At 39.4% G+C, this 27,725-nt stretch overlaps 1 protein-coding gene and 1 pseudogene across 1 annotated transcript; both read left to right on the top strand.

Moving 5' to 3' along the window:
* The first annotated feature begins 485 nt into the window (after positions 1-485).
* On the top strand, positions 486-11,834 carry penka (proenkephalin a). Its single transcript, XM_021613078.2, has 3 exons — positions 486-739; positions 955-1,095; positions 10,660-11,834. Exons 2-3 carry the CDS (start codon positions 958-960, stop codon positions 11,206-11,208), a joined length of 687 nt encoding a protein of 228 aa, XP_021468753.1. The 5' UTR covers positions 486-739; positions 955-957; the 3' UTR covers positions 11,209-11,834.
* Positions 11,835-12,943: 1,109 nt separating this feature from the next.
* On the top strand, positions 12,944-25,907 carry LOC110530946 (annotated as a pseudogene).
* The last annotated feature ends 1,818 nt before the right edge of the window (positions 25,908-27,725 follow it).

The raw sequence follows: 27,725 nt of genomic DNA, 5'->3' as shown, positions 1-27,725 counted from the left end.
TCTGGCACCATAATCCTATGGCACAGAACACAATCCACTCTATGGAGTGCTCCTTCAACAGAAAGGTGTGTGTGCTATCATCAGGATTATCATCTCATAGTTTACGACTTGACTAAGAAGTCATTTTTATTGATCTCTGTTACCTCATGACACATGTGATGTATTGTGGCAGTGTGACACAAATAACTGGTCCACCATGTTTCAAAATGAACTGAAAATGGTCATTATGTTAAAACAAATAAGTGTGGACCCCATTATTAAATGCAAACACAAAGCTTATTAGAAGAAGTGACTCACATACCACACCTGTAGTCAAAGTATGACTGAATAGCCTACATTTTCCAAACATCCTATTATAGCCTGCAAGGTCAAATAAATCTAAGGAATATGAATTGCGTCAGTCTATGCGTCAAATTCCCCTCTGACGACTGGAAACATAATGATTACGTTTTCTGAGGACTACTTATACCTATCAAGATACTGAACTTGCATTATGAACTCAGCTCACATAAGCATCCATTTTGAGCATCCTCCTGAGTATTTAGCTTCGTGAACGACGAGCTCTTCCATCCGTGAGCCTTTAGAGAAAGCTGATAGGCTCAATCGCAACAGTTCTAAATTTGTTTTTTTCCAGCGACTTGGTAAGCACCGGGGGAAATACTATATTTGGTATAAAACCTCACAATCAACAGTTCCTACTGCAACACCACAGGGATTGAACTAAGCATAAAAAACAGAGGCAAGTATTGGCTTTGATGGTTTGTTTTTTCTTGGCAACTTTGGAATGAGGATAACTGAGTTGAATTTAGAGTCCAATTAAGGATATAAATGGCTTTTTTCGTATAGTCCATGATTTAGCACTTCGTGAGAAATGAACAGTAAGTAAAACTCTAAATCACAAACGTTTTCTAATCAAGTCTTGGTGGATTCTCTCCCAAAACACATGTTCTCCAGTCTATGGCTGTCCCGGGGAACTCACTATGGAGGCTGCTTCTCTGTGCGTATTTTGCGCTCACGGTCGGAGCGGACTGCGAGAAGGACTGTGCGCTCTGCCTCAACCGCATACTGGGACAACAGACGGCAATTAACACTCTGGTATGTACATTTTGGACATGTTTTAATTCAAATGTTTTTAAAGTAAAGTAACTGGGTGCTACTTTTTCCGCGTCACTTTTTCGTGGGAAAGATTGCGCAGTAGGCAACCCACCTGTTTATTTTTGTGATTTCAATGTTAGGCAATGCTGTGTGAGGTGCATGTATCCTTGGAACACGACTTTATTAAGCTCTTTTTCATTTATTTTGATGCAGGCAGACAATTAATGAAATACCAATTAAATTAGGAAACCCATCATTTTAACTGCATCAATATGAAATGTCATAATAGTTTCGGTTGAATGTTTAATGTAGGCAACAACTTGTGTTGTTGGTCTAACTGGTGAACAGTTAGACCGACAACATGTAACCTCGAGGCATTTCTATGCACCCATCATTCAGTTTTTACAATTACATGAGTAGGGTAGTAGGGGGTAACTGCCACCCCCCCCCCCCCCCCCTCCCATGTAATTCACATAAAGACCACAAGATGTCATCAAATTATTTCTCCAACACATCCCCGGCTGACACTGTTCTTGTTGAACAAAAAAATGTTATTTCAACAAAAGGATATTTGAGGTAAGTTTATCAATTTTTTGTAGTTGTAGATATATTCCAATGAAATTAGATCTATATATATATATATATATATATATATATATATATATATATATATATATATATATATATATATACAAGTAGGAAAGCCAACTTGTTTAGAGAGAAAAATGTAGATATTCTTTTAGTAAAGTAGTAATATGTTGGATGAGCGTGTTTGGGACAACTCACCCCCCCCCCCCCCCCCCCTTTATAGTTATGAATGTGTTTCTACACATTTAGACAATGACTAGCACAGTTAGCGCTAGTTTATGCTAACTTTCTTGCTAGCAACTTCTCTAGCAGTAAATGCTAGCCAGCTAACTAGTTAGCATAAGATGCTAGGAGTACTAGCTAGCAACCTTACTACCAGATCGTCTGAGGTAAAATACATAAAAAAGATAACGTAACTTAATTTCAGTGGTAAATGTTTCCACTAGTTACTGATAGCTTTACAGTTAATGCAACTTTATAGAATTTTAGCTCTTTTACACAGCATTTTATGTCATATACAGTGCCTTGCGAAAGTGTTCGGCCCCCTTGAACTTTGCGACCTTTTGCCACATTTCAGGCTTCAAACATAAAGATATAAAACGGTATTTTTTTGTGAAGAATCAACAACAAGTGGGACACAATCATGAAGTGGAATGACATTTATTGGATATTTCAAACTTTTTTAACAAATCAAAAACTGAAAAATTGGGCGTGCAAAATTATTCAGCCCCCTTAAGTTAATACTTTGTAGTGCCACCTTTTGCTGTGATTACAGCTGTAAGTCACTTGGGGTATGTCTCTATCAGTTTTGCACATCGAGAGACTGAAATGTTTTCCCATTCCTCTTGGCAAAACAGCTCGAGCTCAGTGAGGTTGGATGGAGAGCATTTGTGAACAGCAGTTTTCAGTTTTTTCCACAGATTCTCGATTGGATTCAGGTCTGGACTTTGACTTGGCCATTCTAACACCTGGATATGTTTATTTTTGAACCATTCCATTGTAGATTTTGCTTTATGTTTGGATCATTGTCTTGTTGGAAGACAAATCTCCGTCCCAGTCTCAGGTCTTTTGCAGACTCCATCAGGTTTTCTTCCAGAATGGTCCTGTATTTGGCTCCATCCATCTTCCCATCAATTTTAACCATCTTCCCTGTCCCTGCTGAAGAAAAGCAGGCCCAAACCATGATGCTGCCACCACCATGTTTGACAGTGGGGATGGTGTGTTCAGGGTGATGAGCTGTGTTGCTTTTACGCCAAACATAACGTTTTGCATTGTTGCCAAAAAGTTCAATTTTGGTTTCATCTGACCAGAGCACCTTCTTACACATGTTTGGTGTGTCTCCCAGGTGGCTTGTGGCAAACTTTAAACTACACTTTTTATGGATATCTTTAAGAAATGGCTTTCTTCTTGCCACTCTTCCATAAAGGCCAGATTTGTGCAATATACGACTGATTGTTGTCCTATGGACAGAGTCTCCCACCTCAGCTGTAGATCTCTGCAGTTCATCCAGAGTGATCATGGGCCTCTTGGCTGCATCTCTGATCAGTCTTCTCCTTGTATGAGCTGAAAGTTTAGAGGGACGGCCAGGTCTTGGTAGATTTGCAGTGGTCTGATACTCCTTCCATTTCAATATTATCGCTTGCACAGTGCTCCTTGGGATGTTTAAAGCTTGGGAAATCTTTTTGTATCCAAATCCGGCTTTAAACTTCTTCACAACAGTATCTCGGACCTGCCTGTTGTGTTCCTTGTTCTTCATGATGCTCTCTGCGCTTTTAACGGACCTCTGAGACTATCACCGTGCAGGTGCATTTATACGGAGACTTGATTACACAAGTATTTATCATCATTAGTCATTTAGGTCAACATTGGATCATTCAGAGATCCTCACTGAACTTCTGGAGAGAGTTTGCTGCACTGAAAGTAAAGGGGCTGAATAATTTTGCACGCCCAATTTTTCAGTTTTTGATTTGTTAAAAAAGTTTGAAATATCCAATAAATGTCGTTCCACTTCATGATTGTGTCCCACTTGTTGTTGATTTTACACAAAAAAATACAGTTTTATATCTTTATGTTTGAAGCCTGAAATGTGGCAAAAGGTCGCAAAGTTCAAGGGGGCCGAATACTTTCGCAAGGCACTGTAAATAGATAGCTTTTCAAATTATATCTCTCCCATTGTTTTCAGTCACAGGTGGGGACTGGATTAGGTGTGATTAGCGCAGGAGGTGGGCTCATGAGTTGTGCTCCAATTTTACTGGGGATAGCTTTATTTGTGACCTACAGGTACAAATTAGAATCGTGCAATAGCAAGCATAAGAGAATTGCCACATCAATGTTACACTGAGTTAATTACTTAAGTTACTGTTATTAAATGTTATATTTCAATGTTAATTAATGTTATTATTTATATTCCATTTCAATATTATATTACTTTTTTTTTTTTTTTTATGAATTAAAAACAACTAATTAAAAACCTTTTGCTCCTGAATGTAATTTTAAAGACTGCTGGGATTTAAAATCTTGCATTATTAAAATCATATTTAAGTGCAATTGTACATGATGGATTGTATGGAAAAGGAACAAAGAAAGAACATAAAAAATGAATGTGCAGGTGAGTTAAAAAGAGGGACTTTACATCAAATCTCCTCGTAGTGCGGATATTAATGGTGACATGTATTTTTTAAAATTAATTTTATTAGGATCGCCATGAGCTGTTGCAAAAGCAGCAACTACTCTTCCTGGGGTCCACACAACACATGAAACATGACATAATACAGAATATTAATAGGCAGGAACAGCTCAAGAAAAAAAATAAAGGCACACATAGCCTATATATCAATGCATACACACACAAACTATCTAGGTCAAATAGGGGTGAGGGGTTGCATTATCTGTTGTTTTTTTAACCAGGATTGCTGTTTATTTGAGCAATATGAGACGGAATGGAGTTCCATGCAATCAGGGTTGGTTAGGTTACTTTCTAAATGTAACCCATTACAGCTACTAGTTACCTGTCCAAAATTGTAATCAGTAATGTAACTTTTTGATTACCCAAACTCAGTAACATCATCTGATTACATCCAGTTACTTTTAGATTACTTTCCCCTTAAGAGGCATTAGAAGAAGACAAAAATGAATGTTACCAATTGAACCACATCTATTGCAGGATAAATCATTGTTAAAGTTCACCTGGCCTGCCATCTATGGATGTAACATTTTACTTTATGGGTTGGTTATGTAGGCTTCTTCTAACCCATCGCATTCTACTACATATAATATTTTGATTCAATTATATCTTAATATTAAAAACCAAAGTCTATCAGAATTCCAGTCATTCCAATAAATGTTATTCCCCATGATCTTCAATATGGAAGTATAGATTAGCCAAATTGTTTTACCTGAGCATGACCCCAAAACTAAGGACTTATTAGCCAGCCATACTCCATTGTTTATGATTTTGTTGTCATGGAGGACTGATTGGGCTCATTGATTCGATTTGAAAAATAAATGCTGCGCTCATAGAATAGCATGCTTTGAGCACCACTGAAAGTGCTATTTACATGTGAAAATGAATGCCATATTCTGCATTTGCTATAGGCCTATTGTTTAACTTTTTGTTGGTGACACTTTGATATCTTGATAATATGCATCTGTTTAAAGGGTAAAACCACAGATGAAACAATAACAAAACCGCACCCCACCTCTGTTTTGGTAAAAGGCTGAGGGATGGGCCTGGAGAAATGTAACCACTCTCAGATTAATAGACAGAGCTATGGATGCAAGGACTGACCATCCATGATATCAACATTATTTATTAACCATGTTATGAGGATATACAGTATTTGTTTACATTTACAATGTTTACAAACATTGAAGAAAAACAAGCTTATATTTTGGGTTCTCATGTAGTGTGACAGTTGAACTAAGTTATATTCTTCAAGAATCAATGGATATATATATATATATATATAAAAAGTCCAAAAGTGGATGTAGCACCTACAGATTGCCCCTTTAAGTCTATAAAAAGTGTACGAGTTTGAACATGTGTTCATTAGGCCTATGGATTATATTTTTTTATCAGCATGAATTAATTTGAGCAATAAAAGCTCATAGTCTGGGATCCACACTGTGCAGCTGTTGCAAGAGCACATTTTTCATTGGCTGTCCACTGGTTTCAAAAATAGTGATTGATAGGCAGTTTAAACTTCTTGAATTCAACCCTTATTGGGTTCAAATACACATTTAGATTTGTGAACAGCCATCCACAACAACCACAATCCGTAAGGCGCAAATAGCTAAATGAGAGAGCAACAGTGTGATTCACATCAATGCGGTGTGTAGATAACAATAATAAGTGATATCCGTATCGCCTCAGACTACACCACTGCTGTCATCCTTACCTCCAAGGATTTATTCAAAAAGGATAATCTTTGAATGCCGACAGCAGTCGTACCAGTAAGACATAACTTGGACTGTAGCCTACAAAAGCCTATTCCTGCTCTTTTCCTACAATCCATCAAAGCCACTTGGTATGTCATCATAGTGGTCTCTGACTTGTGGTCAGACTCGCTCAGGGGGAACAAACTTAAACTTACGCCTTTTTTCAATTCTGATTTGAATGTCATTGAGAAAACAGAGGTGTCAATTTTTTTGTTGTTGTTGCAAACCTCCTTTCTGAATTTAAAAGTAATCCTCAAAGTAATCATCTAGTTCTTCAGTATCTATAATCTGATTACAATATTTTTGCTGGTAACGTAACGGATTACAGTTACCGTTTTTTTATAATCCGTTACATGTAATCCGTTACTCCCCAACCCTGCATGCAATAATAGCTCTATATAATACTGTATGCTTTCTTGAATTTGTTCCAGATTTGGGGATTGTGCAACCCCATTTCCCCCCATATTTGATTTAAATAATTAAAATAAAATAACTAGACTTAGCTTTTAAGTATTACTTACTAAAGAATTTCTAAATCAAAGTGATACAATGGATTTTAACTCACTTGTGTGAAAGAAACCCTATGCCTTTTCTAAAAACAACATTTCATGAAACAACTAAAAAAGTGTAAACTGTAGCCATTTATTTCCCTTTACAGTTCATTCGCCTAAGCATGACCTTCATCCACATACCAATTTTTTCCAAATGTTGCTTTTTTGTGTCAGCAATTAGAGATTGTTCTTAGGGGGGGGGGGGGGGGGGGGGGCTAGTTACCCCCAAGTACCCTATTTGGTTTAATTGAGACATTTACAACAATATAGCTTGTATTAAAACCAAGACTGATCCATTTCCAGGGACATTTTCACTTTGTTTAAAGTTTAAAGGCAGGTTTCGGAGTGTCTGAATCAGATTAGACAATTAGTAGTACTATTTTATCCCAAATGGTCAACATCGAACAACAAATTACAAAAATGTACCACGATGAAAGGTAAGAGGGCTCAGAGTGGTGCAGCGGTCTAAGGCACTGCATCTCAGTGCTAGACGCATCACTACAGACCCTGGTTCGATCCCAGGCTGTATCACAACCAGCCGTGATTGGGAGTCCCGCAGGGCGGCGCATAATTGGCCCAGCGTGGTCCGGGTTAACGGAAGGTTTGGCCGGGGTAGGTCGTCATTGTAAAATAAGAATTTGTTCATAACTGACTTACCTAAATAAATAAAAAGAGTTCAGCCTCCAGAAAACCTGTCTTTATTTGTGACCTTAGTGTGTTTTAGTCTCACCAGGGGGCAGCATGTTAGTAGTTATGAGCTTCAATACAGCCTCAATTAAATGTTACTCTTCATTAATTCAAGCATTTTCTCAGGGTTTGATTGACACATTTCAGAGAGAGTTTATTTAACCAAAAACCCCTGTGGTGCCTTATTGCTATTATAAACTGGTTACCAACATAATTAGAGCAGTTAAAATAAATGTTTTGTCTTACCCGTGGTATAAGGTCTGTTATAAACTTGGTGGGTCGAGCCCTGAATGCAGATTGGCTGACAGCCATGGTATATCAGACCATATACCACGGGTATGACAAAACATTTATTTTACTGCTGTAATTACGTTGGCAACCAGTTTATAATAGCAATAAAGCACCTCGGGGTTTTGTGATATATGGTCAAAATTCCACAGCTAATGACTGTCCAGGCACTCCGCGTTGTGTCCTGCGCAAGAACAGCCCTTAGCCGTGGTATGTTGGCCATATACAAAATTCAAAAGGCACTCGCACATCTGAGCAAACTTATTTGCAGGTGCATGGCAACAATTGAACAAGATGAAGGAAAAAGGAAACCGCACACTGCTCTTGATAGTATCACTGATCTTTAATAAGCTTTATGTATCGGCCTCACGGCCTTCGTCAGAGCTTTAGTACATTTTAAAAAATGTGCACCCTTATGTAGACCTAGCCCCACCCACATCCGTTCCGCACACATCGAAGGGGGTTGGAGGCAAAGGAAAAACAAATAAATGCTACCAAATATAACAATATGTATAAATAAGACGTATGAAACACGTCTGTAAAACCACAATGTGGACATAGCAAGTTTTCATTAGTCATTGGGTACATCATACGAAAACAGAGTAATCTTAAATAGGCACATAATTCATGTTCAAATTCACAAAAATAACATACATAGGCATTTCATCATTAAGTCCTTTAGGAAATAATGTCTGGAGGGTGAAAATCCCAAAACATTATATTTTTCTCAGAGTATTATTAATATCACCTGTCTGATATCTTAACTTTCTCTATGCCACAAAATCTAAAGGTAGAAATGTCATGCTTCAGGTCATTGAAATGTACTGGGACTGGATAATCCCTGTCGTTTCTCCTGATTGAACTTTTATGTTCACTAATTCTCTGTTTGAGAACGAGAAGTTTTACCGACATAGCAGAGCCCACCTGGACATTTAATAATGTAAATAACATGGGTGGTGGAACACGTAATAATGTAATTTATTTGGAACCGTTTTCCTGTGTGTCGGTGGCAGAAATATTCACACTTCATCATATTGTTGCATCCTCTGCATTAATAGCTACCATTTGGTAGAGGGCGTAAAAGAGCCTGTCTGATTTTCTTTTGTGGCTAGCAGTTGGAATGAACCAATTTATTGCGTAAATTGCGACCTCTCCTATACACAATAAGTGGTGGATTTTTTTAAATCAGCCAGCAAAACTGGGTCCGATAATAAAATATGCCAGTGTTTTTTGACCACACCTCCCACTTTTCGCGAGTTCAAAGTACATGTAGTTGTGGACATTACAGAGTGTTCTTTAGCTTTAGCGGGTCTTTTTTGTAACAGTTCATCTCCTGTTTTTCCCAATGCCAAATTAAGAGCTTCTTCCACATATTGTGGCGAATAGCCTCTTCTTAGAAACCGAATGCGCATCTCCGCTGCTTTTTCTAGGTAATCTTCTGTGGAGTGGCATATAAAGCGCAGTCTGAAAAATTAGCTTCTTGGAAGTCCCCTTTTTAATGGCTCAGGATGGAAGCTGTCCACCTGCAATAGAGTATTTCTGTCCGTTTCTTTTCTATACAGAGTTGTAAACAGGGTTCCATTTGATTTCTCAATCCACATATCAAGGTAATGAACACGTTGAGTGTCACGTTCAATAGTGAATTTGAGATGGGGGTCAATGTCATTGAGTAGTGCCATAAAATCTGACAGCTCTTTTTCAGTTCCTTCCCATATGCAAAAAATGTGGTCAATATATCGATACCACTTCAGAACTTTATTCAAAACTGGATTTTCGTTTTCATTATTAACAAAACGTTCTTCAAAAAGACCCACATAAAGGCGAATGTGGAGTCCATCAATGCTCCATTCGTTTGGAGGTAGTATTCATCATCAAACCTAAAATAGTTAGTTATACGTTATGTACCCAATGACTAATGAAAACTTGCTATGTCCTCATTGTGGTTTTACAGACGTGTTTCATACGTCTTATTCATACACTTTTGTAATATTTATGAAATACATATTGTTATATTTGGTAGCACTTATTTGTTTTTCCTTTGCCTCCAATCCCCTTCTATGTGTGGAACGGATGTGGGTGGGGGCAGGTCTACATAAGGGTGCAAATTTTTTAAAAATTCACAAAAGCTCTGACGAAGGCCGTGAGGCCGATAAGTAAAGCTTATTAAAGATCAGTGATACTATCAAGAGCAGTGTGCGGTTTCCTTTTTCCCTTTTCCTTCATGTTGGCCACATACCACACCTCCTCCTGCCTTATTGCTTAAATTTACCATGGCTGTCAGCCAATCAGAATTCAGGGCTCCAACAACCCAGTTTATAATTGTTCTTAGAGATCATTTTTTTCATATTATTCAAATACCTCCAATAAAATAAAGTAAAATAAAAATGAATCTGAGACATTTATTTTCCACGAGATAATGTATTCAGAATTATCTGTAGGCTAAACAAAAGCCCTCTTCTCTGCTGCTTTGATGTGCTCAGAAATAAAAAGACAAGTGCTATGAGGCATTAGATGTAGGCTAGTAACAGGCTTTGAGGAACGTCTCATTAACTGTGTTTGCCAGAAGCTGTTTAATGAACCAGATAAAAGTGTCCCTCCATCTGTTTCCCATCTTACTTATTTAATTACTCTTAAAACTAATAGAGAAGTATCATAACATATTGGTATAGGCAAATAGAATCCATTTGTTTGTACATCCAACTGTGTCTCTCTGGCATTGGAGAATAGCGGCCGCACCCAGTTATTTCATGCACCAGAATTGGACTTGTTTCTGCTCCTGTTAACTATTGTCTAATTAAACACTACTCTATATGTACAATTTGCCTTTTTATGGCAAAACATATATCACTATATCACTCCAGACAATATATTATTTCTTCACGGCTGTGTACCATGTGCCCCTTGATTGAGACAAGTCTCAAATTAAAACTAGATTTACAGAAAGGAAATGGGTTTGTGAGCCTCTGCTACACTTCTGTGTTTTGAGGTTCCCATCCCCTTCATATCTTTGCAGACATGCTCAATAGAATGTGAGGGCAGCCTGGACACCACGAAGCTCCGCCTCTGCCGAGACGTCCTATTGGAGGAGGAGCCTGTCGCTGTTGACGAAATCAAACAGGATGGGGTGGAGGGCGAGCAGCACCAGCTGGCCAAGAAGTATGGCGGCTTCATGAAGCGCTACGGGGGGTTCATGATCAGGAGGAGCCCACCCGTACAGGATGGAGGAGTGCAGGGAGGACAGAACAGCCCAGTGGCTGAGGAAGAGGACATCCGTCTGGAGATCCTGAAGATCCTGAATTCAGAGGCCGAGGCGCAGAGAGACGGAGAGTTGGCCAAGCGCTACGGGGGGTTCATGAGGAGAGGGGGGGACTTCGGTGCTCTGGAGGTGGCGGGCAGGCCATTGAAGAAGCGTTATGGGGGCTTCATGAGGAGGGTAGGGAGGCCTGAGTGGCTGGAGGATCAGAAGAACAAGGGGGGGCTCCTGAAACGCTCCTGGGAGGGGCAGGGGGTTGACTCCCCCCTGGCTGAGATACAGAAGAAATATGGCGGATTCATGGACTAGGGGCTGCCCCTTCTCCAACTCCTCCTGATGAGTCTGGACTCTCAATATTGATCAGATGATCCATTCTTATTCTGTTGTTGTGCTTGTACTGTGCTGCTTTTTGTTTGTTTGGGTTTACTGTGACAAAAAAAACACTTAGCCTATCAGGTGATGAGAACTACATTTATGACAACCAGTACTGTATGTTTTATGGGTTTGGTTATTTATAAATTAACCCGTGTTCATTGTGGTGTGCGCGGGCTGGGGCATGTGTGAAAAACCAATCATGGCATGACCTGTTTGCTCTCTCTCTTTGACTTGCCACTGTTTTTAAATCGATAGTTAACTTTTTTGAAGTGTTAGTTGATTTTAGACTTACCTGGGGTATTGTTGTGTCATCCAAACCATTTTTAATGGTTGGTTATTTAGTATTGCCCAGAATCTCTTGGCAAGGCAAGATGAAAATATGTCGGTGGCTAGACCTACTTTCCACCGTGCTCACACTTGTCTCAGTATGCTGATGTTGAAACATGTTGCTTTCAGTTGAAAATGTCCTCGTTTTGTGTTCTTTCTATAGAGAACAGAACAGCATTTGAGACCAATTAGTTGTACAAAACCTAATAAACCCATGAATCCTGCAGAAATAATTGGACTCCGCTTGTCTTGTTCTGGCTGTTTGATGTGTTTGTCAGCTTGGGAAGTGGAGCTAATGCTACTGTCTCACTCTGCCAAGCCCACCTGATAATAACTCTGGTGTTAGTGGTGAGGATAGGATTCATTTGACAGATTCACTCAGCTTGGGGGGAGATTTATTAAGCAAATGTAGGTGCTTTGTGGCCTGTCTATATTTTTGTACACATTGCTCACGTGAACACAAAATATTAACGGCAATTTCCCTTAGGATGTTGTCTCTTAGCTCCCCCAACTTCACGCAGTACCAAAACTTCACAGCTTGGCTAGATATTTAGCTTAACTTAATCCCCCCTAGAGGTCTACATGAAGAATGCTCTTCATAACAATAAGGCAGTATTTGCAATATGATTCACAAGTTAGATTTCTACAAAAGGGGATTGATAGCCCCGCTCCATTCTGCCACATTCATTAATATCTTCAATTTCTCTAGTTTCAATGTTCAGAGGCACCACCATATCTACACTGAGTGTAGAGAACATTAAGTAAACCTTCCTAATATTGAGTTGAAGAGATCCTTCTTTAACATCCCTTCATCTACACTGACAAGTGACATCAATAAGGGATCATAGCTTTCACCTGGATTCACCTGGTCATGGAAAGAGCAGGTGTTCATAGTTTTTTGTACACTCAGTCTATATCCACAGATTTTCACTTCCAAAATGTTGGCAGATGCATACATCATATAGATAAGTCCTTCATCAAATGTATAGATGAATATCTATCATATCTATCAAAGCTCTATATATGGTCATGTCAAATAGGAAGATGTCAAAATATTAGTGGAATTCATTAATCAATGCATATTAATTGAATGTCTTGTCAGCCCTCATTAGGCATATGCTTAAAGAAAATGTTAATTGTTACTTGTGTATCATGTGATTATGTATGTATCTAGTTGGTCATTTATTTTCTGTATGGAACAAAATCTGTTTTAATTTTACATGCAAAAATATAAATCATCTAAAGAATGTTTAAAAATGTAGCCTGCGGGACCTTTTGAATGACAAACATACATTCCTAAATCCCATAATTCCTTACTCGAGTTTTGATTGGGTGTCATGTGACCATACATAGAGACTCCAGATCAAATCTAGGATATGCTCGGCTGCTCTGTTCAGGCACTTGAAGACGGGAAAAGCAACGAAGAAACCACGCAGAAGGTAGTTAGTTATATGTCAACAAGAAGTAAGTAGACAAATTCCTGTTTTAGTGAGTATCTTTTTTGCATTAATTACCATGCGCTTCACCGCGGAGTGCAAAGGTCGATTAAAGACCCGAATGTCCAGTGTTGAAAGGAGGCGATACAAAATATCCAAGGTTGAGCTGATTGTCTATTGAGGTAAATTTGCATTGGTTACATTTTGATACATTTTCAAATACGGAAATGATGTTGACCTAATTTGCTACTTTTTATTCGCTTTATTCTATCATTCAGTGCACCAAATGTTTGTCTACATCACTGAATTGAGGTTGTGTTTGGCGTGTGGATTCATGAGTACATTTCATGAATCATGAATATATTATCAGTTGAACGTTGACCTTTTTAGATCAAATCATGCTAATCTGCAATCTATTCATTGGGTTTCTTGCTTATTAGGATCTCCAAGGAGCACAAACAAATTTGCCAGCATACAACAGTTAAACCAAAACAAACAGAACTGTCTTTCCAGGGGTCAGCAAAATGAATGTCCTCTTGGAAACCTTTGTTCATTGTAATGTCCATCTATTACAACATGGAGGCATTTGTCAGATCGTTCATCTGACTTGAGAAGAAAAATGTCACTGGGGAAATCGTCCTTATCACAGGGGTAGGCATTGGCTGGCTCATGGCCGTCTGGTTCTTTGGGATGTCAACCAGGAGGGCATGAAGGAGACTGCACTAGTGAAGGAGAAAGGGGCAACTAGGGTCCACTACTACCTGTGTGACTGCAGTGACAAGGCGAAGGTCTACAGAGTGGCTGACCAGGTAATCAATTGATGACTCATCTTCCATAAGGACTTTGATTACTTGAATATGGTGTATCTGGGGCCGGGGGACCTATACCGACCCTCAGTGATGAAGATTTTTCACCTGTTAGCAAGCATGCGTTCACCTATAAATGCAAGCTGGGCAATTCCACGAACCAGAAATTATGCTTAAACTCAGATTAATACCTTTGAAATCTATACCAAACAAAAAACATTGATTTCAAAGCTAAACAAAGCATACAACTCTATGCACAATGACTACTTTGAACAATTGACAGTAAATAAATGAATAAATGTTCCGCTGGAAAACTGCAGAGGCAATGTTTGGTAACCATCATTTGTATCTGCACAGTTCTTCCTGTAAATGTGTTTTTCAACGTAAATGTTAAATGTAGCCCTTGTGCATAGAGTTCTATGGGTTGTTCAACTTTGAAATCAATGGTTTTTGTTCAGTATACATTTTTAAAGGGAAAAATCTGAGTCTCAGCGTAATTCCGTTACAATGAACTTGCCCGGCTTTGTCTTATGCTGCTGGTGACTTGTTCATTATTACTACAGTCATCATGGAGGTTGACCGACCCCCCCCTTCTTTCCATTGTGTGTAGTAAACTGTCTCTCAAAGCAAACTGATGTTTGGAAAATCTATTGTGCTGGAGGCACGTTGAATGAATGGGGAAATGAGGGAGTAGCTGGTTACCAAATGTCCAGTGTTGCTGAGAATGTAAGTAAAGCCACATGACAGATGGTGATTCCTTGCAAAACTAGAACAAAAAAATACCACTTTTGGATTTTCACAATGTAATCCATAGTATGCTCCTTTGAAGGAAGGATTGTTTACATATATTTGACATTTGTAACCTAAAGCATTATAAAACGTTTATTGATTTTAGAACAATGGTGACATTTTGGCCTAACCCGGGACTCCTTCAAGACTCCGCAATGTTTCATCTGTTGGTGCTACAAAGCAACAAAAAGTTGTAATATGAAGCTTTACCCCTTGCCCTGTAATATGAGTAGTATTTCAATTTCAATTAAATATTTTAAAAAATAAATGTACCTTTTCAATAACTTTTTCAAAGTTAACACCTATTTTATACAGAGGAATTGGCATAGTAGGCAATGCAACAAATCACAGCACTCCTTTTACTTGCACATATCATTGCACATCCTGAAAATCAGTAACAGGGCGACCATTTTGAATCCATTTTCACATTTACTCTGTTGGTCATGTTCACAGATTGGATTAGAACTCTAAAAGTAGCAGAGATCCCACTCTGGAACTTTGATATGGCCATAGTGTGTTTAATAATACACAGAACAATTTGCTCAATCAAAAAATTTACATTTTCTACATTAATGTTTAGACTTTTCAATATTCATAAATTAATGTAAGAATTGTTATTTAAATCAAAATACTACTCATATTACAGAGCAAGCTTTGTAACACTTCCAGATTATCATTATGGAGTCTTAAAGGATGCCTGGGTAAGGACAAAATGTCACATTTGTACTTAAATTAATTATTTCTCAGTTATGCTTTAAGATACAAATGTCGCATATACAGGTAACTGCCAAAATACAGTAAACATTTGAGTAAATGAGGGATTCAAAGTATATTGAAAGCAGGTGCTTCCACTAAACGGGACTGCCCTGTGGGAGCTCCTGACAGACGTTCACTATGGTGCATCAAGTTTGTTGGAACCTCTCCAGCATGCCGACAAAGAATTATTCATTTAAGATTGACTTTGAGTGTCCCTGTGTAAGAATTGACAATTTGGTGTCAACGAACAGAATGCTTGATTCTGCCTGCGGAGCTTTCCAGTGGGGGTCTGCGAGAAACCGGTGGGTGGCGCATTTTATGAAGCATTAGGGAAATTCCCGTCTGACCAAAAGACGACGAGACCCACCCAGATCCTTACTGTGAGCTGTCCAGGAGGAGACGCATCAACCACAAACAAAAGAGGGACATGTCTTCTGATTTCAGTAAGTCAATTTAAATGAATCTGTATAAAACATTTAAATGATTAAAAATAAAATCAAGGTAAGTAACGCATAAAAAGGTACCCATAGTTTTCTAGAGAGAAGGCTTATGAAAAGACTAGAGCGAGGACCGTAACGGTACCCTGGAAAGCCCCGCTGACAGCTGTCTGTAGGCATTTATAAGAAATGTCTACGTGGTCTGCTGCCACTACAAATAACACAAGTTGTTTATGAATACGTGTTGTTATTAAATATGTACAGGAGATACATACGGTGCATAGCAAGTAACAAGATAATCGTTGAAGATGCACATGGGGTAATAAGTCATTAGTAATTATTTTTACTAAGGGAATGCGGATGTGAAAGTTGTGTATGGTTGAGTAAGTTTGGAAGGACGTGTTAAGCTGATTTGAAATATGGATAATAAATGGATTGAAATTATTACTATTAAGATTGAAATTTGGATAATAAGAGATTGAAATATGGATAATAAGCTGATAGAAATGTAGCTATAATGTACTGAGTGAATAAGAGCTGTCAGGGGACTACCTCCAGTGAGTTTTCCAGTTCTCTGTGAGCTGAGTTTTTTTGATCTATAACATTATCTACGGTTCTGGGGGTAGGGGGATGGGGGGTGTCTGAGGGTGATGTTTCTGAGGGTGACATGATTTTAGATTACATGAGGATAACATGACTCATCAGTGATGGTATAACATCATTATATATGTGGAGATGTGAAAGAAGGTACTACTCCCAAATATGTTGTGAAATGGAACATGAGTGAATATTTCAACCCCTGTATGAATAGAACACTGGTGTAGAGGAGGAATTTGCGATGTAACACATGTATAATGGGTTACTAGAGATAAAGATGAAGTAACAATATAAATAATAATTATATACAACTTGCACACCCACACTTCGACGTACGTAAGTGGTGTAAAAAGTATTCTGAGTTCAGAGTGGTCCCTTTATGGATCATTTGATAAAGATAAGGTTAAACCATTATACGGGACTTGACTTACTCCTAACCAATAAAACTATAAATCCTTATGTGATTTCCTCCACCCTGGTAATACATGATTTTCTGTTAAGTAAACTTAAGGCGACAATGTATTGTACTCCTGATGACGTTTTTCATTGAAATCCCGAATTATGACATTCTAAACCAATTCGTGAGTAGGCAAAATGGAAACTGCATCTGTTTCCCTGTCTATGCTGTCTCAGGTGCCAGACTTATTATGGACCGAGCGCGCCGTCTACACAGGACTGACAGACCGTGCCAACCCAGTTAATACATATGGATCCCTCCAAAGCATTACATGTTAATCTTAAAATCAGAGCCATCTTAATAAGTGGAAGCAGAAAGTGAATATCCAATAGAAATTTGAAATAAATATATAAAGTAACATTGTTAGGGTAGGCTAAAATGAAAACCATGCCCTCCAATATGGACAAAGGTGTATCATTTTTGTTTTAAACCTTGCAATAGGGGAAAAAGCAGAACGTTGTTTGAGACTGATCCGTGTATATTAGTAGTAGTAGATTGAGAAGAGAGTCCTAGTTGAAAGAAACAGATATGGAGATTAGTGAAAGTAACAAAGTGAATTGTAATTGGCTTTCAGATAGCACTCCAATAATGCATTGTCTTAGTAATTTGAAGAAGTAAAATGGAGGGATTGAGCATTGGGACTGATATTAAATTAGAGGACGCTCACTCTTTAAGGCCTGGTCCACTGCTCTTGTGTTTAAGTCATCTGTTTTTTTTTTAGTTAGAGATAAGCTTCCGTTGGAACAATAGATTGCCTCGAGTACACACTGAACTCAACAGGTTGTAAGAGAGAGAGTGTGGGAATTTGGGACAGAGGTATGAATAATTGAATAAGACAAGTTTTTGACAATTACTCAATTGTATAGTTTAGGTCGCACCAGTGATTTAAATAAGGTAATGTAATCTAAAACAATATTTTTTCATTACGTTGAACTGTGTCTAGAATTGAAGTAGATCCAAGTAAATGGTTTTAGTACTGAATATTGAGCTGATAAGCCAGCACCAACTTTTTGAAGGTCCTAGTAGATTTGTTAATCAACAGGCTTCATATTGACATGTTTATCAATGATTATGTACTGTATCTCTCCATTGGAAAGGCTTCCTAAGGCAAGTGCCTTGGGAGAACCGGTAAAGGTACCCGGATCATTAACAAGTTTATAATTTATCAATAGTCCTATGTGTGATTCAGGCCACGTGAAGGTCAGGGAGAGAGCGCTGCCCCTGAATGTGGGACACCTGTCTCTAGTCTATTTTACCATTACCTTATGAGATACAATTATTTCCTTTATGGAGTTGTAATTTGTTATTTTTTATTTAACAGGCAGTGTTGTTGTTTTTTTGGTACGCATGAGTCACGATGTGAGTCACGATGTGAGTCATGTATCCAAAGGGGTATTACCGATCCCCTATGGTAAATATGCAAATTTGGTTCCCTGGGCCTTTGGAAAATATGCAAATAGCTTTTCTTCACATGCCTTCCAGTAAGCGGAAAAATATGTTGGTAATGGTTGAGTTACTTCAAATGGGTTGAAGTTTTCCCCACCTCGAGTGATGTTGTTTTGTTTTTATCTTGCTTCAATAACAAATTTCTCCAGATTGGGTCTGCTGGATGGTTGGGATTTCTCCCTAAGGATTAGCCCTCTGACTCCCTGACCCTGTACCTCTGCAATGAGATCGCCAAGATGATCGGTGAGTAAAAGACACTTTTGAGGTAATGGCGAAGGTGACCACAGATGATATCTAGATGCATGGAAGGGATAATTTGACCAAGAACTGGGTGAACCTCAACCTTCCCAAACCGGCTGAAGCAATGACGACAATGGCGTTCAGTATGGTCTTTCACCACTTCTACCATGAGACCTGAGTCCAAGCCAGCAACCTGTACACAGCATCCAGTCAAAACTATCAACTGCCTTTGCTCTCAGGAGTGCGACATGAGTCCATGTGGAGTGAGCATTGAGAAAGATCCATCCAAACATGCTGGTGTACTGGTAGGAAAATGGACAAAGACATAATGGACTGTAAAGGACAGTGGCGGCTAAGGTGAGAGACATTATCAAGGGCCATCCACTTTGAACATGTGCCAATGGTAGGATGAACTGAAACACTATCTGAAGAACATGTAGAAACACCAGAAGGATGGGTGTCGAGAGGGGGGTGGTCAACAGTGCGCGTAATTCATTTAGGCTTATCCAAAATTGTCAGGTTGATTTGTGGAGGTCTGCACATTGCAACATTTATAGTAATTTAGTCTAAGAATGCATTGAGATACCAATCTGTCATTACTACAATTGATGAGAGAATTTCATGCTAGAAAAATAAGATAAATATACTGTATATATACTGTACAATGTACATTCTGCTAAGTTGACGGTCTTAAATTAAAGTGACAGAACCAACATGAAGCACTAAGGACTGTCATCCTAAATTTGGGTTGGATAATTTATCAGTAGTTATAACTATGATTTGGAAAGGCTTCTAGAGACAGATATGCCCCTAAAATGTGAAGAGAGCCATTAGATTGTAGCTTGGGCTACTGTTATAACGTGTTCTCTCTCTTTCCTGTGAAAATCAATATGCATTTACCCTAAACCAAATACGGGAGATCTCTAGAGACTCAGAGAGAACTGGAAATGCAAAAATAATTGCGTAAACTGGCTCTGCAAAACAGAGAGGCTCGATTATCTTTTGGCAGGTCAAGGGGGCACTTGTGCAATCAATGGATGTTGTACTTTTGTCCCAGATCACTCTTCTAACGTGACTGATCTTGCCGAATACATTGCCACTGTTGCTGAGAATAATTCCCCACAACTGGAGTGGACTCCTGCAACTTGGTTGGAATCCCTGTTTGGAAGTTAGGGATCCCAAATTCCCAAATGGGCTGCGGCATGTGTTTTTGTCTCTTAGTTTGTATAAATTGTGTTATTTAACATGCTGTGTGCGTGTAGTTTTGATAAATTCACTCCCATTTTATAGAAGTAGCTTTTATTATGATAGTATTAACATACTAATTGGATTGTACAACCCAGAATGAAGGGCTTGAAATGAAGTGTCTGGTTTTATGTGTTGATTTCCCTTACTTCAATCGAAATATGGTATGGAAGTTAAAGAATATTTACCTTAAAATGTAATGATTTATTTTCACACAAGTGATAAAAGGGTGGAATGTGAATTTTACTTTGTACATGTTGTGGGAAAATTCTTATACAGGGACACTTGAAGTCAATCTTAAATGAGTAATCGTTTATTTTCCGCACGTTGGAGAGATTCCAACCAACTCAATGCACCATAGTACACATGTCAATCAGGAGCTCTCCCTGGGCAGACCCAGCACTTGTCTTATATACGGCTATACACAGACAAGTTATATTTGCATGATTTAGCATAATTAATTAATCATTACCGTTTTGTTTCATTTATGTGACCGACCAATACTGGTTCATAACATGTGACAGACCAACACCTCATGAGGCTTCTCTCTAAGCTGAGATCTTGAAACTGAGATGTCTTTCCTTTGTTCTCAAAACACGGTCTGGACGCACTGCAAAATTGCAGCTACTGATAAGAGGAAGATTTGTTCAGTCAACAACTTCAATGAACATAGAAATGGGTTTATAGAACATCACATGAATAGAACACAGAAATTGGTTATAAGAAAAGCACACATTAAAATTCCCATTACATGCATCTTGTCTTTGGTGTCATAAACAATCCTTGGTTCCTACCTGTGCCTGGTAAAGATATGAGGGTGGCCGTCATGACCTCCTACTTTAGACTATTTGGCAGAACGCCCAGAATATGTTCTTTAAGATAGGAGAGGGTGCCAGGCGCATGACAGAACCAACCCAATGAACTATGCCTATGTAACGTGTCTGTAACCAGTATATAAGGGAACTAAACGGGACTGGCCCGTGGGAGCTCCTGACAGATGTTCACTATGGTGCATCAAGTTTGTTGGAACCTCTCCAGTGAGCTTACAATAAAGAATGATTAATTTCAGATTGTCGAATTTCCACGACACCATACACACCATCTGCCTGGTACAGTTGAAACCGGGACTCATCTATGAAGAGCACACTTTTCCAGTGTGCCAGTGGACATGGAAGGTGAGCATTTTTCCACTGCAGTCAGGTCAAGACCCTGGTGAGGACGACAAGCACGCAGATAAGCTTCCCTGAGATGGTTTCTAACAGTTTGTGCAGAATACTTTGATTGTGCAAACCCACAGTTTCATCAGCTGTATGGGTGGCTGGTCTCAGACGATCCCGCAGGTAAGAAGCCGGATGTGGAAGTCCTGGCTGGTTACACTTGGTTGGATGTACAGCAAAATTTTCTAAACAACGGACAAACACTTTACATGTTACATTGGTATTTTTGTTCTCTCTAACATGACAACTCTATGGAAAGGGGAGATGCTTATGAACATCATTCTCCATTTTGATCTACGATCACCACAAGTGTCACGGGACTATAGAAATGACGGAATTATGGAGGTAGTTGTGCCAACAAAAATAAGGGGTCTTTTTTTGCTATTTATAAATGATATTCAATGCGTTTTATGGGCTGTAGTAGTAAAAGACAAATTCAATATTTTTGGGGGATACCTAAAAGTTGTACTAAAATTCTAAATCAAATAGCTAGATAATGAGCCATGGTATCTTAAAACCATTCTATATGTTAGTTTAGTAGACTAACCCCCCCCCCCCCCCCCCCCCTCCCAATGACTTAGACTTTTAAAGGATTTATTAACACATCTTTGTTCAGGTCAAGAGAGAGGTGGGGGATGTGAGCATTCTCATAAACAACGCTGGCATCGTCACAGGCAGGAATTTCATGGACACGCCAGATTCCCTCATTGAGAACCATTGAAGTAAACACCATGGCACACTTTTGGGTGAGCTAATGCGCTTACAGCTCACATCTGCTACACTGACATCAACACAACTATCTTGTCGGTTTTCCCTCTCTTGCTGTCTTCATCAATGCAGGTATTGAAATGTGAAAGCAATATCCTAAATCATCTCCCTTATTGTGGCAATTCCACTCACTCTCCCTCCAGTGAACACAGATCTGAAGCAAACTGAAATTCATATTTCATTGTGGAAGTTCTTATCCTGATTTCTTCTCATTTCTCTCTAGACTTATAAAGCCTTCCTCCCAGCAATGACTGCCAACAACCATGGTCACCTGGTCTGTGTTGCTAGCACAGCGGGTCTGATTGGTGTCAATGGACTAGCAGGTAAATCACCTACTATGCATGTGTGTGCATGACTTACTCCAATGTTCCTCAATACTGGTCCTGGAGAGCAACGGTGTGCAGGCTTTTGTTCCAGTCCAGCACCAAGAAACCTGAACGCTAATCAATGTTTGACTGACTAAATCAGGTGTGTTGGTGCAGGGCAAGAACAAAGCCTACACTGCCTGTAGCCTAGCCTGGAAACGCAACATTGAATTTCATGGAGAGCATCGCTGCACAGCTATGTTCGATCGAGTTCAAAACCGGGCTCTGGCTGTGCCACTCAAGGACATTCAGAGTCTTGTCCCGAAGCCGCTCTTGCGTTTTCTTGGCTGTGTGCTTAGGGTTGTTGTCCTGTTGGAAGGTGAACCCTCGCCCCAGTCTGAGGTCCTGAGTGCTCTCTAGCAGGTTTTCATAAAGGATCTCTCTGTACTTTGCTCCGTTCAGCTTTCCCTCAATCCAGACTAGTCTCCCAGTCCCTGCCGCTGAAAAACATTCCCACAACATGATGCTGCCACTACCATTTATTTTTTTTACCTTTATTTAACTAGGTAAGTCAGTTAAGAACAAATTCTTATTTTCAATGACGAACAGTGCCTGTTCGGGGGCAGAACGACACCGCAGGGATGATGCCAGGTTTCTTCCAGACGTGATGCTTGGCATTCAGGCCAAAGAGTTCAATCTTTTTTTCGCCAGACCAGAGAAGCTTGTATCTCATGGTCTGAAAGTCTTTAGGTGTCTTTTGTCAAACTCCAAGTGGGCTGTCATGTGCCTTTTACTGAGGAGTGGCTTCCGTCTGGCCACTCTACCATAAAGGCCTGATTGGTGGAGTGTTGCAGAGATTGTTGTCCTTCTGAAAGGTTCTCCCATCTCCACAGAGGAACTCTGGAGCTCTGTCAGAGTGACCTTCAGGTTCTTGTGTCACCTCCCTGACCGAGGCCCCTTCTCCCCCGATTCCTCAATTTGGCCTGGCGGCCAGCTCTAGGAAGAGTCTTGTTGGTTCCAACCTTCTTGCATTGAAGAATGATGGAGGCCACTGTTCTTGGGGACCTTCAATGATGCAGAAATGTTTTGGTACGCTTGTGCCTCGACACAATCCTGTCTCTGAGCTCTATGGTCAATTCTTTCGACCTCATGGCTTGGTTTTTGACATGCACTGTCAACTGTGGGACCATATACAGAAAGGTGTGCCTTTCCAAATCATGTCCAATCAATTGAATTTACCACAAATGAACTCCAATCAAGTTGTAGAAACTTGTCATCATGGGGTATTGTGTGATACTTTAAAAAAAAAGTACTACATTTTAGAATAAGGCTGTACAGCAAATGGTTCAAGGACAATGCAATTCCACAATTTAGTTAGTATTATCTTGATGTGGAGACCTGTTTTATATATCTTCTATGTTGTAGTGTTTTACTTCTATTTCTCTATTTTCTTTATCTGATTGTTGGGAAGGGCCTGTAAGTAAGCATTTCACTGTTAGTCCACACCTGTTTACGAGTCATGTGACATTCAATTTGATTTGAGACCTTTGTTTAACCTGCTCTACTGTATGGCAACACATGTGTTTCTCTCCTGGTAGATTACTGTTTCCTGCAAGTTTGCTGCTATTGGCTTTGCTGAGTCTGTGGCTCTGGAGCTGCTGGCAACAGAGAAGGATGGTGTCAAGACTACCATTGTGTGTCCACACTTCATGAACACTGGCATGTTCGATGGCTGCAATTCTAAGTAAGTTATCAGCCATAAGAAGTGTTACTGTATATGGGATTACATTTCCCACTTTAAAGTTGCCATTGTGTTTATAAGAGGTTATTATCCTCATTGCACATTTGTAATAGTTTTTCTCATGAAAAGTTTGAGATGACCCTGCTGAAGGGTATTTATTCATCCATGAATAAATGAATATGCAATCCCTTTAAGAGCCAGGGCCAGTTCTGTTTTTATGGGACATGAAACTGAACAAGAGACTTTTTAAATTGAGATTGGTTTTATGAAGCGTGAAATGGAAGGCCTTGTCTCGGCATTGACATGGTGGAATTGACGATTGTGTTATGACATTAGTAACGAAGGTGCTGGGAGACTTCCTCTCTTAGCGTGTGTACACAATCACTATCAACAACAAACATGTAAGTACTTACTTTACACTAGACGAAATGCTGCTTACTGTGGACTGGTGGCCTCTGTTGTTGCCTATCCTGGATCCAGACTAAGTAGGTTGCCCTCAGTCTAGTTCTCTAGCCTGCCTCCCCACCTAAAGTAGATTAAAGTATTTCAATGGTTAATATCAGCCCGAGATGCCACTTTTGCAGCTTGTTTTTACTGTTCCTGATCCAAGCTAGCCTGTTAGTACGAGTCTTCAGACAGGACAGGAATAGCCAAACAGACTAGCGAGGTGTCCTAAAGTGGTCAGATTAGAGTAGACTATGTATGGTAGGGATTTACGGATGCACCAAATGGTCACAGGTGGCTTGAGTAAGGTCAATAGGTTAGGTTAAGTTGACCAGACGTCCCTGATTTCCGGTTTAACACCCCCCCCCCCCCATGCTTTAAGACAATAGTCAAACGTTTTCATACCGTTAGTGTATGTGGACCTAAGCTTTTGAGCAGGGTTGCCAAGCAACAGAACTTTAGTATTTTCACTATGGACAAATGCATAGCCAGGCTAAACTGCAAGCACGTATGAAGTGTGCTACTTCACTGCATCAGGCAGGCTCAATAAGATCAGATATAATCAAGATAAACATACGTTTTACAAAAATGCTATGTTTCTTCACTAGAATAAGGATTACTACATTCAATAACGTGGTTTTCTTCAGATATTGTGAGACACACTGGTTGTTATTTGGGAGCACACATTAATGATCACAGGTTCTAGTTGAAAACTTCACTTCTGATCCACTATAGATGGTCATTTATCCAAGAGAGTTGATAATGCACAAATGGTGACGTGAGTGTTTAATAAAGTGGCTGACCTTTCCTCACCGTGTCCTCGTAGTTCCTTGAGGTGGAAGCAGACGGCTCTCCTGGGGAAGTACCTGGGTGCCTTTGAGAACACAGAGCACTATGAGACAACATGCCTTAAGCTGCGTTGGTCCCTTGCACGCTGTTTGGCCCACGTTTAACCGATGGCCATTGCCAACACACAACTCAGACTGTGAATTGTGCGTTCTGTTAAATTCGAAGCCATTCCATATGAGCATCAGCGTCATTGGATACTGATAGCAAAGTGTAGATATGTGGTTATAACAGCTGTCTGCATTTCACAATGTTTGAAGACTCCAAGGGGATATTTGTTAGTATAACACAATTTTCCAACATTTGGATAATGGCTCTAGGTAAATTGTCGGCATTCAATTTTCACCAGATGGGCAATGGGAAGTATCAGGGAATTCCATCTGCATAGTGTTGGTGCATCATCATTGGTGCAAAAGGTAGATTCTATCACCTTTACTTATTTATTTGTGATACACAGACGTCACCCAAAGCCCTGCTGAAGGATTTTACATGTGCATTGATGGATTTCCATAACGATATATTTTAGGGAACTAGTGAGTGAAGGAGTTGATTATTCCAAAAACATTTTCACTACTGCATTACAAAAATATGTCAAAGCTGTTTGAATGTGCCTAATGCCACTGTTAAAAGAAATGCATTATTGTGCATAAATGAAAAACCTCTTATGTAGATTTGTGGTTGGGTGTGAGTATGTTGAACTTTTTATATGGCCATAATTCTGAATCCCCTTGGGATATGTGAATACTCGAAAAATTATAATAAATATTTTGTACGTTTTTTGTCATCTGATAGTGTGCGATCATTCAGCAAACACTCATACTCAGTGCAAACCTAGTCAGTGCTAATACAATAGTTACTGGGGTGTATTCAGTTAGTTAAAGCAATCTGATGCACAACTGGTATGATTCTCATTCTATGGCCATATGTTATTATCTACACCATGCATTTTTATCTAAACTTTCTGTAACATTGTACCCTCCTGAACAAGCCCCTGGTGATGGGGGAACAGTTTTTGCTGTAAGAGCTGGGCCATTTGGGTACTGACACTCAGCTTGACCTCTACAACCTAATCAGATGGCTACTGGGAACAAAAGTCCTCAAGTCATTGGCTTAATTTACCATGGAGCATTGAGATGTATTTTAAACTGCAAAACCCTTACCGCACCACTGCACTTCATATACAAGAGTTGGCTGGCCTTCTCAAGTCAATCGTAGGCTCAGTCACTGGAATCATTTATTTATAAAGCCATTTTGGGTTTACTACCATTTTATTTGGCCATTTTTATTGTTCAGAAATGTGGTGGGTACTTGCTTCGTTCGGCAGGAGTTTATCCTGCTAACTGTTCCAAATGTCCAAACTGAATTTAGTAAAAGGGCTTCTATATACTCTGCACCATCGGCTTGGAATGCCTTACAAAATACTTTTAAACTGGAAGAACTTGTCCCGATTGGTGTTTTTAAATCACTGATGAAGGATTTTTAGGCCGATTCCCTGATATGTCAATGTTTTTAATTAGCTGTTTTATGATTTTGTTATACTCTTGTGAATTCTATGTTTTTTTTTCAATAGATTACCTGTAGTTTTTCATGTTGTCTGTCTGTAATTGTGTAATGACTTGGTGCTGCCTATCTGGGACAGGACTCTCTTGAAAAAGAGATTTCAAATCTCAATGAGCCCTTCCTGGTTAAATAAAGGTTAAATACATCAAATAAATATTTCATGACAATATTATACAGCCCAGGGCATGTTGCATCAAGAGATCATATCAGTTTGTTTTGAAAATATCAAATATTTAATTCTAAGTTCATTTATTTTGCAGCGCCATCAAAAGGTCTTCAATCTGCTTTCTATATAACAGGGTCATCAGATGTTTAAGTATAGTATGACAATGGCATGTACAGTACTTGCATGAGTACATCTGAATAATATGATACTTAATGTCCATTAAGATGGCATTTGGATACAGTGCATTCGGTAAGTATTCAGACCTCTTGGATTTTTCCACATTTTGTTACGTTACAGCCTTATTCTAGAATGGATTAAATACATTTCTCAATCTACACACAATACCCCATAATGACAAAGCAAAAACAGGTTTAGACATTTTTGTATGAAATTTTTTTGGGGTGGTGGCAGCATCAGGCTGTGTGGATGTTTTTCAGTGGCACGGACTGGGAGACTAGTCAGGATCGAGGGAAAGATGAACGGAGAAAAGTACAGAGAGATTCTTGATGAAAACATGTTCCAGAGTGCTCAGGACCTCAGACTGGGGCAAAGGTTCACCTTCTAACAGGACAACGACCATAAGCACACAGCCAAGACAACGCAGGAGTGTCTTCGGGACAAGTCTTTGAATGTCCTTGAGTGGCCCAGCCAGAGCCCGGACTTGAACCCGATCGAACATCTCCGGAGAGACCTGAAAATAGCTGTGCAGCAATGCTCCCCATCCAACCTGACAGAGCTTGAGAGGATCTGCAGAGAGGGATGGGAGAAACTCCCGAATACAGGTGTGCCAAGCTTCTAGTGTCATACCCAAGAAGACTCGAGGCTGTAATTGCAGCCAAAGGTGTTCAAAGAACCGGGTCTGAATACT

This window comes from Oncorhynchus mykiss, chromosome 8, assembly GCF_013265735.2.
Source record: "Oncorhynchus mykiss isolate Arlee chromosome 8, USDA_OmykA_1.1, whole genome shotgun sequence".
In the NCBI taxonomy this organism is placed as follows: Eukaryota; Metazoa; Chordata; class Actinopteri; order Salmoniformes; family Salmonidae; genus Oncorhynchus; species Oncorhynchus mykiss.
Note: the sequence above shows the minus strand (reverse complement) of the source record. Positions and strands in the feature narration are given on the sequence as shown.